Below are 16,070 nucleotides of genomic sequence, written 5' to 3'. Positions count from 1 at the left end.
TACGGCCAAAGTACATGCCGTAGGAGTAAGAATATCTTTTTTTTTTATATATATTCAGTTTTTATTAGAATATTTAGAAAAAAAATTACATGTGATATAAACATTTCACCTCTGATAAACCCGAAACAAATAATAATTAAATATTTGTTTTCTTAGAAATATCAGGCTAATAGCACAAATAACACAATCTATATCAGATATATAATATATCAGAAAAGAAAAATCACATAACAAACAAAAAGTTTTTTTTTAAAAGTAAAACAAACAAAAAAAAACAAACTATAAAAAGAAAAACAGAGAGAAAGAGAAGGACACGAATAGAAAAGCAGAGAAGGGAAGGGAGGAGAAGAAAGAAGAAAAGGAGGGACTATCGTGTGTATAAGAGTAAGAATAGTTGTTATTCTAAGAATCATAATTTATATTGTGGATGAGGTGGAAGACATATAGTTCCTGTATGTATCTGAAGACTTATAGTCTAGCCAAGGAGACCAGGTATTGGCAAATTCAGAGGGCTTATCTAGAGAGGAATATAAAATATCTTCCATTGACATAAAATAATCAAGCCTACAAAACCAATCTTTACGTGTAGGAGGAGTGGTAGATCTCCAGAGTACAGGTATTACGGCTCGAGCTGCGTTACTCAGATGGCGAAGCAGGGATTTCTTAAACTGAGACAATGGGACCGACGAATGGTTAATTAACCAAAATTCAGGGCCTGTGGGAACGGGAAAGCCTAAAATTTGTTGGGAGATAGAGATAACATCGGACCAAAAATTTGATAGTGAAGGACAATCCCACCAAATATGTCGGAGAGAGCCCACAGTGGAAGAACATCTCCAACAAGTATTGGGAACTGATGGGAACATGGAATGTAATATGACAGGGTGACGATACCATCGCATTAAAATTTTATATTGTGTTTCCCTAACTGTGATACAAATAGAGCTAGTGTGGGTTTTAAGAAAGATGGTCTGCCAAGGAGTAAGAATATCTTGAGGTATGCCCATAGAAACAATCACCCTGAGTACGCTTTGCCAAAAGGAATATACTATAGGACATAACCATAACAGATGCCAAAAATTACCCTCAGACAAATTGCATTTGGGACACTTTGAATCTGTCCTGCCCCCTATTCTCAGTAATCGGACAGGTGTCATATATATTCTATGTAGTATGAAATACTGTATCTGCTGATATCTTACAGACATAGTGGCAAGGCATGGACTAGCAAGAGCTACACTCCAATCATCTTCTGCCAATACCCCAACGTCATTTTCCCATTGTTGTTTTATAGCTATTAAATCTGACTTATGATGCTTGGTCAATAAATTAGTATAGATCACAGATACCAAGCGACCAGAACTAATAGATTGTAATAGAGTTTTAATAGGAGATTCCTGTAAGGTCAAAGGAGCTTCAGAGAACTGGTCATTAATAGCATGTCTAAGCTGAAGATACCAAAAGAAATATGATTGGGGACATCAAATTCAAGTTGCAACTGATGAAAGGACTTTAGAGTTCCCGCCTGAAATATCTGTCCCAGGGATACTACGTCCCACTGACCCCATGTTTCTCCGACCTGAAGGGCAGATAGCTCCTTAAGGTTAATAGCATGTGCTAGCGGAGTATCTGGATCTACGCTTTCCGCCTGCAGAATATGCGAGGCAAGTCTCCAAATATTGATGGCCTGCTTTATTAAGGGCCTACTAACTATGTGTATATTATCACTCAAGAGTAGACGCAATGGCGATAGACCTGTCTTGGACTCAGCCAATATTAGGGCGGGTAGGGAGACTGCCGTTTTATCATTTATCCAATCCCATATATGTGATAATTGTGCGGCATAGTAATATAATTTGAAAAGGGGTAGCGTTCCATGGTTTCCCAGAGAAACAACCACTCAACTGAATCGAACGCCTTAGCGGCATCCAATGAGACAATAATGGAGGTTTGTGCATCTTCCCGTTTTAACTGTAAGTGTGTGAATAAACGGCGTAAATTGACTGCCATAGACTTACCAGGCATGAACCCTGTTTGATCAGAATGGATCAGTTGGGTTATAATCTGATTAATCCTGGAGGCCAATACTTTTGCTAGGATTTTTATATCTGTGGGGAGTAGTGATATAGGTCTGTATGAATTTGGCCGAGTAGCATCTTTGTCTGGCTTAGGTAACACAATTATTAATGCCTCAGACATAGATTTAGGTAATGTATTATTTGTGTACATTTGATTAAAAAGCTCAAATAATTGGGGTACAAGTATTTTATTATGTTTTTTGTATAACTCAGGTGGGATCCCATCTAACCCTGGGGCCTTACCATTGGGAATTGAGTTTAAGGCCACCTCGATTTCTTCTAATGTCAAGGGAGAATCCAGCAAATCCCTCGCCGCTGGAGAGAGTGTCAGAAGGGAAATAGCAGACAGGAATTCTCTCACTTCTGGTTGAGTATAGACCAACCTAGATTTGTATAATTGATGATAATATCTTACAAATTCCTCTGCTATCTCTGGGGTACGCACATATGCCACATTATCTGAACCAACTAATTTAACCACCGTATTGGATGATTTTTGTTCTATTCGAGCTAACTTAGCTAAATATGATCCAGGTCTATCACCCGTAGCAAATTGTAAATGCGAATTAAATAGAATTTTATATTGGGCCTTGTCCATTAAGCAATCCTTCCATAATTTTTGTGCATCATACCATACTTTATAGGCTAACTCTAAAAATTTGCAGGAAGCTTCCAGATCCACTTCAGTTTTTTTATAAGAAAACTTTAAATTAGCAACTTTCTGAATTAAAGAACCTCTTAGAAATGACTTAAAGGTATCCCAGATAATTGCAGCAGATGCAGTGCCATTATTTAATTAAAAAAAATCTTTCCACGTGGCATCTAATTCAGCCCCAGAACCCATGCATGACAACCAGAACTGGTTAAATTTCCAGAATTGTTGACCCCGTTGTCCCTCCATGTCAAGACTGACTGTTAATGGGGAATGGTTGAAAATACCCCATGTCTAATAAATTATCTTATGCACTCTCGGTAATAAACTTGATGTAACTAAAGCCATATCAATCCTGGAAAACGATGAGTGTGTATAGGAGAAACAAGAATATTGTCTCACATTAGGTTATCTGATCCTCCAGGCATCAATGAAGCACATCCCCTGGACCACATTTGAAAAACCAGATCCCCTCCCCTGTGTACCTGAAGCAGACACTCTATGCCTGTCTAACAATGGGTCTAGGATATTATTAAAATCTCCCAGGCACAAAGCAGGTGTGACCGGGAATATGGGCAAAAATTCAGCCACCTTTTTGAGAACCTCATGTGAGTATGGTGGTGGAATGTATACCGCCATTAATAGTACAGATATAGAGTTAATTTTGCATTTCAGGAACACATATCTACTCCAGGCATCACATTGCACCTGCTCCATTGAAAATTGGACAGATTTACGCACTAATATGGACACACCACTGGATGCAGAAGTGTGCGTAGAATGATATGTCCAGCCAATGCACGGCTTTTTCAAGGACATCAATTTCCCACCAATCAAATGAGTCTCCATCAGACAAATTATATCTGCAGCATACTGTTTCACCTGTCTGAACACTAATGATCTTTTGACTTTATCATTTAAACCCCTCACATTCCAAGTAAGAATATTAACCTTTGGCAATGCCATCATTTGATATACCTTAGAAAATATTTAAACAGCCTTGGAAACATAGAGGAAGTGTATACAAAACCACACATAGCAGAAGGAAACCACTACACACAAAGAAAATAAAAAATATCCCATATCAACAGATATGAACCCATCGCCTAAAACCTCCCCCACCCTGTATAAGAAACCCAACCTAGGCATACCTTGTACCTGAACACCCTACCCCACTCTATTAAACTAAACTAGGCAATATAATTATTATATATTACCTTACTACTAACAATTAACTGAAGCAAAATATATAATGGCAATAGAACATAGCACCTGGATGTCTCCAGACACGGAATTAACCCCCGGGAATAAACACACATATTTGAAAATTCCAGTATAAATTAGGCGGTACCTAACTAGCAGAACACACTTGTTAATTTATCTAGAAGAGATTAGAAATCACAACACATAAATAGTGTAAATGAATATAGTACCCAAACAATATGGAATAACAAACATTAGAAAAATATCCGTAGATATATAATGTCAGCAGCAGTTAACCCTATATATATATATATATATATATATATATATATATATATATATCTGTACTTCGTCTATTCAAATACTGGGAGCATTTACACACAACCTATATATACTGTAGCGTAGAAAAAGTAAACACTAGCGGTGTAACAACAAATGACTGATGTAGCGCAAAATATCATGATGTCAGTCATTAGTCATTGCATCCCTGGCGGGTCTGCGGCAATCCAGCCAGAGCGCCGCATCCTGCGGAGTCGTGAAGAATTTGGTTTCACCATCAGCAACTAATCGGAGTTTAGATGGGTATAGCATGGCATATGAAATGTTGAGGTCCCGCAGGCGCCTTTTGATCGGGAGAAATTGGGTCCTGTCCTTTTGTATTTCCATAGCGAAATCCTGAAAAACTGAAACACGAGTCCCATTCCATTACAAAGGGCCATTAGTGCGGGCCAGTCTGAGGACAGAGTCCCGGTCATGATAGCGCAGGAACTTTGCTAGAGGAATGCACGGTGGCGCCCCAGGCGGCAAGGGTCTAGGTGGCACCCTGTGAGCTCTCTCAATTGTAAAATATGATGAGAAAGAAGTAGAACCAAACGTATCAGACAGCCATTTTTCCAGGAATTTTTCAGGGCTGGGAACCTCCTCCTTCTCTGGTAGTCCCACGAAACGGACGTTTTTACGCCTTAAGCGTCCCTCCATGTCAGACATTTTCTTCTGCATGGAAAGAAGCTGCGAATCTTTAGAATCAACTCTAACACTCAGAGGTGTTATCTTATCCTCCAGGGTAGAAGTGCGAGTTTCCACCTCTTCAACTCTCTCACGCACACACTGCAGGTCATGGTGTATAATTGATAAATCTGACTGCACTTTTCCAATTTTTTCTGACATCCTAGTCTCGCAGGCTGTCACTGCCTCAAGAAAACGTTGAAGCGCAGCGTTTGATGGCTCAACAGAGGTCATCGACTCTGCTGGAGATGTAGGAGGGGAGTTATCACCCCGGGCAGTACAAGTGGATTGAGCAGGGGGTACTCTGGAGAATTTCTCCAGCTTCGCTGCAGCAGCAGAATTTTTCCCCATCATGAGAATGTAAACGGTAAGGTCCAGCCGTATATTACTGTATAGAGCTGGAGGTAGAAGTATAGAGGAAAATATATATAAAGTCCCCCTTTTTGTATAACTGATACAGATCAACAACTGTCAGGAGATATGGTGGTCTAGAGGCTGGACCCGCCTGTATACTTCAGTGGGGATGTGATGACACTGCCCTTTTATTATGAGCACCAGAACTGTGCTCACTTATACAGACAGAGAGAGCCGCTCTCACCTTCAGCCACTTCAGGGACACCACAGGGTATATTAATGCAATGCCGACAGCCACCGGGAAGGAGCGCCTCCAGTTAGAGACAAGCCGCCGCTGGGACTCTGCACACGCAGAAAACATGGCGCCGGTGGGACACGTGAGCGGGCCCCGTCTTCCACACACACCTAATGCCGGGTAAGTAGATGTCCGCAACCACCGCTGAGCTGCACACCACGGCCACAGGACCTTGCGCCAGCCAGGCACCTAGGTGAAATCCCGGGAGTGCCTCAGGATAACACCGCAAGGATAGGTTAGTCCGGAGAGCGCACCAAAGTGTGTGCTACCACATGCTCTCCGTGGCCACGCCTCCGGACTAAAAGCCTTTTAACTACCATTAAAACTTTAATTAACTTAACACAGATTTCTAAAAGGAAAGCTGCGATTTTTACCAGCGTAAAAAAGTTGTGTAGCCAAACCCGTGACTAAATTAATTTGGTCCAAGTATTACCGTTCTTACAACAGTGCTATCAATTTTAACCAAAAGACGTAATTCTTAAGCTGATACCTGAATAATTTGCACACAAATTACATTACCATTATCTTCTCATGCACACACTGTAATATTAAAGTGTAAAGTAATGGATAACCCAAATGCTCACACTTAGCAGATCCCATTTCGGAGTGATATTTTAGATTATAGTGCATTGTTTTGCACAGTTTCTGCTCCACAATAATAGCGATAATTGTGTGACCCCCCCCCCATTGACTATGATAGCATCGGAATAACATCAGAATACAAAATTGTAGCAAGTGTGGGCACCTTTTTTTACCACCACCGCTCGTCTATGGCTCCAATTTAGAATGATTTGTCTAACATTGTATATCATATAAGCAGGATCTGGCTTAATGTATTACTATACTCCAATATTGCATTATCATAACTCTATTAATATACTACTCCATCCTTGCTAGCGGAATATTCTATAGGGGATGTACACTAATATAGATAACAAACTCCCCAGAGAAATAATAATGGCACACTGCCTGTGTATTTATTTTTTACTATCATTTCAATAGAATTACAGGAATGGGGTCTTCCCTTACTGTGGCACATATATATGTCCTATATATTCAGCAAATTTATCTTTCAATGACATGTTCCCAAGCAGTCACGTAGTTGCTCCTACACAGATTCATAAAATGCCTCATGCCTCAGTTATACTTCTAGTTCCTACGGAACTGATAGGCTTAATTTTAATGAGTTCAAAATGGCTGCCTCCAACGTGTAAAGATACAAAGTACTAATTGAAGTCAAGATTTTTATAACAGATTTTAAAGAGGAAGAAACAAAAACCTCATATCACAACTCAACTCCAATGTGGCTGGGAACTAGACATCAGCGGACATACCTGGCCAGAGACGTTGTCCCAGGATTGGATGTGAGCTGATCACATGGCCCCCTAGGCCACGTAACATCCTGGTAACTTTTTGTTTAGTGTTCTATAATATAGCAAAGCTTCCCAAGAGACAAACTACGTAAGAAAATGAAAGCATTCTGTGATATTTTTTTATAAAACAATATAAAAAGAAGTTATTACTTTTCTTATCAGCTTAAAGCTGTTTTTGTACTAGCCCATGGTGACAGGTAGGTGTGGCAATATGTGTTTGGAACACAAGGTCATGAGATAAATTCCTGTCTTTCTCACCTGTCTGCCAAAAACTTGTGTAAAGCCATTTATCATTCTGTATAAACATCATTGCATGGCTTCTGTGGCAACAAAAATATATATAAAAAAAGAGCACAGTAGTACAGAGTTGTGGAATTAAAGCAGATAAAGACTGCTGAATGCAAAATAACTGAACTGGTACTATCTTTAGTTAAGCCGGGCATACACGTGCAGATAAAGTGCCTGTCAGACCGACAGACATTTTATCTGGCAGCATGCCAGCCGCAGATGTCCCCGCCATACACTGTGAGAAATCAGCTTTAGACATGGGTGCCAGAATTTTTAAGATTTTAAGGGTGACCTGACTTGCACAACACTTTTAACACTTTTCCATTGGTTGTCATTCACATCTAATGCTGGCCATACACGCTACAATTATCGGGGCGATCCGCCCGATATCCGCAGATCGCCCCGATAATTGTAGCGTGTGTGTGGGCGGCCGAGGGTTAAATATTGCTCGGTTGGGCATGCCGGATTGTACAGCATGGCGGTCCGATGCGATGTTTAACAGGTAAACTGCCGGCCGCATCGGGCTGTGTATGCCCAGCCGCGGCCGACAGACAGACATTTCCTGTGTTCCTTCCCATGGAAGGAACAGGGAAATGTCTCCTCCCCCGGGGGTGGAGCGCAGATGTCGGGCTCAGTGTATGCTGCGGACATCTGCGGCTGGCATGCTGCCAGAAAAAATGTCTGTCGGTCTGCACATGTATGCCCAGCTTTAGTAGGATTAATGATTTTATTCATTTTAAAGTAATTTAATATTGATGTAGATTAGAATGCAGGAAATACATCTTGCAGAATTTGCATGACACTGATTGTATAAGTGTGACTATATACTGCTCACAGCATGCATGTTTAACACCTTTAACTCCTCTAATACAGCCTCACTGTATTGTCTACCTAGTGCCAGATTCAACTGCAAACAGCCCTTAAAGAGGTTAAAAAAACAAAACACAAGGTGCTTGCAATCATTATACCAATAGCAGCTAAGGAAGAAGTTAACCTCCTAATAACTAGTAATACCCAAGATAATAAAAAAGTGACAACGCTGTATGGTAAACAAGATAATAAAATAAAAATTAAAATATAAAATAAAATCATAATAACTATGTATGTGGTATATCGAATAGTAAATATATTTAATGTGTCCAAAATGCAGGTGCAAAATGCATTCACATAAAAATACAGAATTGCATGTGAGAGCTTAAGGCATGATAAGACAGATTTATGAACTACATGCACAACAATATAGTTCATTGTGGTTAGAAATACCACGTGGACTAAGCAATACAGAGCAGCTTTTATCACGCTCTGACCAATCACAGTGCAGCTGCTTTGTATTGATTAGCTTATGCGCCCCTTCACTCCATCTAAGGAGCAGCAAGGGTAAGTGACATTCGAGGCATTACTTTGTACACATACACAGGACAAATATGCATATTTTATGTCATTACAGGCATAACAGGCATAACATCCAACTGAACAAACAAGAAAAAAGCTCTGCATTAAATCTCCTACGGGCTGAAGTCAGTCCTCTATGCTAGCCACATCATTTATCTTAGAACCTTATATAATACACACTAAAAAATAAGGGGTCAATCCAATTACATGGGATGAACTCGCGGGTACGAGTCATCGCGACAACTGCCACGATTGACGGCAGCTCAAATTCGCAATAAAAGTGCTTGCAGCCCCATAGGGCTCCGAGCAAAAGTATGCGAATTTGGGCTCGGAAGAGCCCGTGAAGGGTGCATGGTGCGGTGCAGTTGCCAGCGTTTTAATGCCGCTGCAACAGCAACTCACACCCTTCACATGTAATTTAACCCCTAAATGTACTAAAATAAAGACACAGGGACATAACTTTGGCAGAAATTGGTCAGCTATTTATTTATTCAGAACTGAGGACGGCCAGAACTGAGCAACATCCAACAAAAACTTAGAACATGATAATTAGTCTAGGCAAATTAAAAGCAAGAGATTCCTTTGTGGGACACACTTATGTATTATATAAAGTAAGATTAAAATATAACTTTTAATGGTTCTTCCCATTAAAAAGAGAAGATATAATGACTGTTAAATATGACAAATGTGGTGGAGTCATCCCTAATGTAACAAATACTTATACAAAAAACATTCACATATAAACAGAAGATTTCAAAGAATATATATATATATATATATATATATATATATATATATATATATATATATATATAAAGCAAATGTTAGGCGAATTGCTCAAATAATTCTCCAAATGGTGAAAATTATTGTTAAAAATCTATCACTTCAATGAGCAGAATGTCACATTTAGGTATGGATCCCAAATAATAATTATTCAAACAAACATATAAAATGATTCAGATTTAAATGGATTTCCAACCATTCATATTTCCATATCCAGTTTTATTATCAGCAAATATCTCTTTTGGTGTACACACTCCCCCTTTATTCAGAAGGCATGAGGGGAGGGGAGGGGGAGGTTTGTCTCAGATGTATCCAACTATCTATCTATATTGGAATAACCAGGTTGCCACAAAATGAATGATTAAATGGAGTGAGAAATAAAAAAACACCTAAGTTCTCAATATAGTGGTGAGAGTGATACATTGGCTTAGAGAAAAAGGGAAAGATCGATTGTTTGAAAAAACATATCATATTTGTTGCAGCCTGCGCTAAGTGTCTCTCCTCAGACGTTAAGTAGCCAATATTCTATATCACAGTTGACACTGTTATTTGAGTGGACAAGTATTTTTATTGGAATATGTTGCATTAAATCATGCTAGTGCAACGATCATATGTTCAAAATCAACCAGTGAACGGTGTATTCAGATAGACTTGGTACTGATTCCAATGTACTAATTAATTCCTTGTGTTATTTGTGCAACACTGATATAAAGGGGTGTTATGATGTAACACCCCAATAAGGGTGTTTTGTTCTAAGTGTGGGGTGTTGGAGGGTTTCCTTACCACATACACACACAGCCCAGAGGACTCTTACGGAAGATACTTACGAGATCCCGCGCATGCTCAGTGGAGCTGGCTTGGACTGACAAGCAGTGCATCAGTGGTCAATAGCGGGTAGCGCCGGAGGGGGGAGTTAATGCTCCCCCTCTCCTGGCGATGAGATGTTCATACATCTCATCGGTAGTGCTTCCTGCTTCGCTTCGGTATAGACGTTAAGTGCCGCTATAATACATCTACCCCAATATGCGGTAAAAGGCAAATGTTCATAACAACTTTACATTAAAACAATTACATCACAATAGAATTGACACTTTTTAAGAGAATGAAAATACACTCCGATCCTTGTTTTATCTATTAAATCTAGAACGCAGGATACTAGATCCACCTATGGGAGCAATGGGTTAACCGCAAATGAGCATATATCATCACATTCCTGTACAGTAGTTTGACTCAGAAAAATGACCAACTAATATCAGGTGCACCCGAAAGTGTAATACACTAGTCTCTAATCCTATCTCCGCATGCAAGAGATAATTGGCTGTTAGTTCAGTTTTAGTATAACGTTGCCCGGGTTGATGAATAGCTTATTGGAGAAAGAGATTAAAAGGTCCTTGTTTAATACGAAGTCCTACACTGCTATTTGTATTGTGCAAAGTTAGCGCTATTCTTAAGAGACGTTTTCGTTTAGAATATAATCCTCACTGCTTTTTGCTGGATAAATTTGCTGACTGTTCTGTATTCAATATTTACTGTAAAACTATTCCTTTGGAAGTTAATAGACTGTATCCAATCCAGCTCACCTATTGATAAATTGTAACAATCCCTTCTGGCTACGCTCCTTGCATACAGCCTGGGAAGACTGGTAACTCCACTTAATGATCTTACTGGGACTTATACCTGCGGTCTTTCTGAGTTCTTTACAAGTCCTTCTCTACCTCTGCGGAGGGATGATGTATGTTACAATATGCAGCTACAGGGGCGATTACATTCACTGAAATGACCGGGCGGTTTCTCACTGTATAACTTGTGCAGATATCCACTGATAAGGGTTAATGTCATGCAGGTAAATTATCAATAGTGCTCCTTGAGTCCCAGTGGCTATTACCGATGGGGACTGCTCTTAGGACAGCTTAGGGAGGTAGTGCTTAATAGGAGTCCCCCTGGCTTGAATAATGTGGTCTATTCTCAGATTAGGAGCTATTGGAGGGGTTTTCTCACAGGAGTCTGATGTCTCCCATCTTCTCTTACCGCTTAGCCTGTCCCCAGCGCTCAGTCTCTCCTCCTCCATCAATCTCGATCAGCCTCCGGCACTTTGCGATGAGCTCTGCCCAGGCCGCGCCTCTGGCTCCCGGTTGTCACTCACCAGCCCTGGGGGAAGGTCACTGGGCGGCTCCCACTGACACCGCTGCCTGCCTGCAGTGTCCTCACAGCTCTCTGGCTGTCTGTGTCTCGGCTCACACCTTCCGGCTGGCTGCGGCGCTGCACAGCACTATCCAGCGAGTCCCTCCTGTAAGCACGGCACTCGTTTTCGCCACTCGCCCCCCCTCAGGACCAGCTACGCAGCGGCCTTTAGTGTCACAACAATTGCCAGACACTTTATTATCTGCATCTAATGGGTAGAGTTCCCTTTGCGTCTCTTTTCTGTCTTGGTACATGCTTTTTGCAAAATAGAGGCTATTTCTCTATAGCTTATCGTGGTGTATTCGAAGTCTGGGCGATGCCACTCGGGAAACAGATAGGTCACTTCTTCCTTATCTGCATTAGGACAGTGTCCTCACAGCTCTCTGGCTGTCTGTGTCGGGACACACCTTCCGGCTGGCTGCGGCTCTGCACTATCAGCACTATCCAGCGAGTCCCTCCGGTAAGCACGGCACTCGTTTTCGCCGCTCGCCCACCTCAGGACCAGCTACCCAGCAGTCCCTGCGGGATTCTCCTTTTATCCTAGTTGTCGTGTGCGTTCTCTTTCCCGCTCACTGTACGCGCTGCTTTAGCCCACTGACATACTGGGCTTGTTCAATGGGGACAGTGGGCCTGATTCAGAGCCGGACGCTATTTGCGCTCGCTCGTTCAGAAAAAGGGTCCGGCTATTTAAATTGAGCGCTCGCTCTTTGCGGTCTGTTGACGCCTCTATGTCTGAGCGAGCGAACGAAGCATGCGCTCGCTATTTTGTAGAGACGCCCCCTGGCCGCTCGCATCCTACGTCATCTCCGCTATTTATTAGATTAATCGAGTACATCGAAAGGCGTCTGAAATGATCGCAGTGCTTGTGGTTGGATTTTCCTACCGCAATTATGCGAACAGTTCAGGCTAAGATACAACCAAGTGACGTGGCCGATGACGCTGCTTTGTTAATTATGCACACCCTTAAAACGCCCGTTTTGACCGTTTGGCACACCTGCGTTCGGATCTCCACTCCCCGTTTTCAAGCACCTTCCCCTGTTACCACCCACAAACGCCTCATCCTGTCACTCAAATTAGCAGGCACTCGCTATTTTGCGAGCGCTCGATTTCCGACCGCACTGACTGGTTGGCGCATGCGCATTACGACCCATACGCATGCGCAGATGTGCGAACATCGCTCGGAGCGAACAAGCGGCCACTTACGAGCGGCTCTGAATCAGGCCCAGTTTCCCCTATCCAGCGGCTGCAGCACACACATCCCTGCCACGTGCCCCTTAGTATCCCTAGCGGAGCATGGGCAGACCGTTTCAAGTGCCCCTCTGTGAGGGGTGAAGATACATACATATATATGTGGGCAGCTTCACTGCCTTACTATCTATGTAAATACATGAAGTAAAAATTTTTTCATTATTTATATACAGTGAACATATATCAATTACATACCAACATATTTTAAAAATGGTAACCACTTCAGGGGTGTCACAATGACAAACAATATAATTTCATCAAAACTCTATACTATACACAAATATATTGGGATATTCGCCCAGGTCTCGATGATGTGAACAGTTATTGTGTGACATAAGATTCATATATTAGGCATTTTCCATCAAGATATAAAATGTTTAACTTCAAAATAGCGCAAGACTTGATATATAAAACCCAAGATAGAAGGATAGAAAAAGTATAGTATGCTACCAAGGTCCCGGATACACCTGCAGTCTAGGGTCATCAGCGAGCGGACCGGAGATGAGAGAGGGCCCCCTGAACAGTGCCGATAGAATCAAAAGTGAGTGCGGGTGACGCTGATGCTGGTATGCAGTCGGGAAACCGGCTGCCTTAATACCAACAGCCGGCTTCCCGGCTGCTTTATCCCGGCGTGGGATAAATGACCGGCGTCTATATCTAGATGCCTGTCATGTACCCGACGGTGGGAGACCGGCGCCCGGAATCCCGATCGAAGAGAAGCCGGGCGCCGCGTGTTCCCAGCTGCAGGAGGGAACCACGAACAACTGGGAACACGGGGAACCACGAACGGCAGATCTAGGAATCAGTAATTATTTATCATAACACTCCTTTATGTCATGTTGCACAAATAACACAAGGAATTAATTAGTACATTGGAATCAGTACCAAGTCTATTTGAATATACCGTTCACTGGTGTGTTGATTTTGAACATATGATCGTTGCACTAGTATGATTTAATGCAACATACTTGTCCACTCAAATAACAGTTTCAACTGTGATATAGAATATTGGCTACTTAATGTCTGAGGAGAGACACTAATGCTGGGCATACACGGCAAGATAAAATGTCTGTCAGACCGACAGACATTTTATCTGGCCGGCTGCCAGCCGCAGATGTCCGCGGCATACACTGTGAGAGAAATCTCACAGTGTATAGCCCGACATCTGCGCTCCGCCCCCGGAGACATTTCCTTGTTCCTTCCGTAGGAAGGAACACAGGAAATGTCTGTCTGTCTGTCGGCCGCGCTGGGAATACACTGCCCGATGCGGCCGACAGTTACCGGGTAAATATTGCATCGGACAATATTTAACCCTCGGTCGCCCCCCCACGCTACAATTATCGCGGCGATCGGGCGGATCGCCCCGATAATTGCAGCGTGTATGGCCAGCATTAGCACAGGCTGCAACAAATATGATATGTTTTTTCAAACAATGTATCTTTCCCTTTTTCTCTAAGCCAATGTATCACTCTCACCACTATATTGAGAACTTAGGTGTTTTTATTTCTCACTCCATTTAATCATTCATTTTGTGGCAACCTGGTTATTCCAATATAGATAGATAGTTGGATACATCTGAGACAAACCCCCCCTCCCCTCCCCTCATGCCTTCTGAATAAAGGGGGAGTGTGTACACCAAAAGAGATATTTGCTGATAATAAAACTGGATATGGAAATATGGATGGTCCATTTAAATCTGAATCATTTGTTTGAATAATTATTATTTGGGATCCATACCTAAATGTGACGTTCCACTCATTGAAGTGATATATTTTTAATAATAATTTTCATCATTTGGAGAATTATTTGAGCAATTCGCCTAACAGGGATGACTCCACCACATTTGTCATATTTAACAGCTATTATATCTTCTCTTTTTAACGTGAAGAACCATTAAGTTATATATATATAATACATAACAATTTTTCAAAAGTGTGCCCTACAAAGGAATCTCTTGCTTTTAATTAGTCTAGGCTAATTATCATGTTCTAAGTACTTGTTATTTGATTTCTGGGAGCACCTGAAGCCATTATTCATATATTTTTCACTAATTTGATTATTATCTAAACTCATTTTCATTTACTGCTGGTTGTCATATGCATTTGATGATTTGATTGTTTGATCCTATGCAGGATAATATATTTTTCTAGACAACATCCAACAATACACAACTTACAAATGCACTGTAAGGCAGATACCATCCAAGGTGCCTAAATCACCAAAAATGAAAGTATCCAACTCCCCCATTTAAACTTCTTTACCCATCTCATGAGATAGGTGTCACTTCCCCCATAAGGCAGGTATAGTTCAAAATATAGTCACAAAGGTGAGTGCACCTCCAAAACAATCAAAATTTGCACTTGGCCTGCTATCCTGCCATTCTTTCCCGCCAAAAATAGCCAACAAATGTAAACAACTGAGAATCAGGCAACAGGGAAGGGAGGTTGGGAAAGCATCACCGACCAAAGAGGCCTGGGCCAATTAAATACTGCAGTAAATCATCTACCACAACCCTACCACAGGCTGGTACAACCATGTGGCCGACCCCAGGGCCCGATCACAGCCTTGTGGTTTATACCACTTTATGCATATTCTGCCTGCAGTTATACTTCTTCTTCCCAATTGCAATATTATGTTAGATTTGAAGGGTTCCATTTACTGTATAGCATCCTACAGAATCTGGATAATAACACAAGACTCTGTAAAATATAAGAGAAGCCACATAAATTTTCAAAAACAGGAGCCTGTGTTGTTGACTCCTATCAGTAAGTGGTGTGACACAAACGCAATTCCAAGACAATAAACCAATCCTACCTGCTTTGGTGGCTTGTGTCGGTTGAACTCCTCCCCCCACAATTTTGCCTCCATTTGAAGTCGGACATCTTCAAAATACACATCTCTGTCGACCGTCTCTAAATATCGTTTAGCTACATAATTGTAAGCGCTTTTCCACTGCTGTTTGTGTGCAAAATTAGACAGCTTCTTCCTGTAAAAAAAGATTTGCACACATGTAGTATAATGTTACCTGAAAAAGACTTCAAAGTGATTGTTGGTCAAGGTTAGAATTTGTGCAATAGCCATAGAGGCCCAATTCCAGATCTGGCTGGCCGTATACACATCCTCCTCCCGCATAAGAGCTGGTTCTCCCACCAAACGGCATCTTGTACAATATTAGACCTTGCTCCTATTCATAATGATCTGTACAACCAGTGGATTTT

The 16,070-nt window shown here is 41.5% G+C and overlaps 1 protein-coding gene across 6 annotated transcripts in view; it reads right to left on the bottom strand.

The window, feature by feature from the left end:
- EEF2K (eukaryotic elongation factor 2 kinase) overlaps positions 1–16,070 on the bottom strand; it is a 127,825-nt gene that overhangs the window by 48,179 nt on the left and 63,576 nt on the right. For all 6 annotated transcript variants that reach the window (XM_088451937.1, XM_088451938.1, XM_088451939.1 and 3 more), the window contains one exon: positions 15,667–15,838. In XM_088451937.1, coding sequence (XP_088308063.1) covers positions 15,667–15,838 — 172 coding nt within the window. The remainder of the gene's footprint in view (positions 1–15,666; positions 15,839–16,070) is intronic.

The sequence above is a fragment of the Taudactylus pleione genome, unplaced genomic scaffold, assembly GCF_031769625.1.
Source record: "Taudactylus pleione unplaced genomic scaffold, aTauple2 ptg000032l, whole genome shotgun sequence".
NCBI lineage: Eukaryota > Metazoa > Chordata > Amphibia > Anura > Myobatrachidae > Taudactylus > Taudactylus pleione.
Note: the sequence above shows the minus strand (reverse complement) of the source record. Positions and strands in the feature narration are given on the sequence as shown.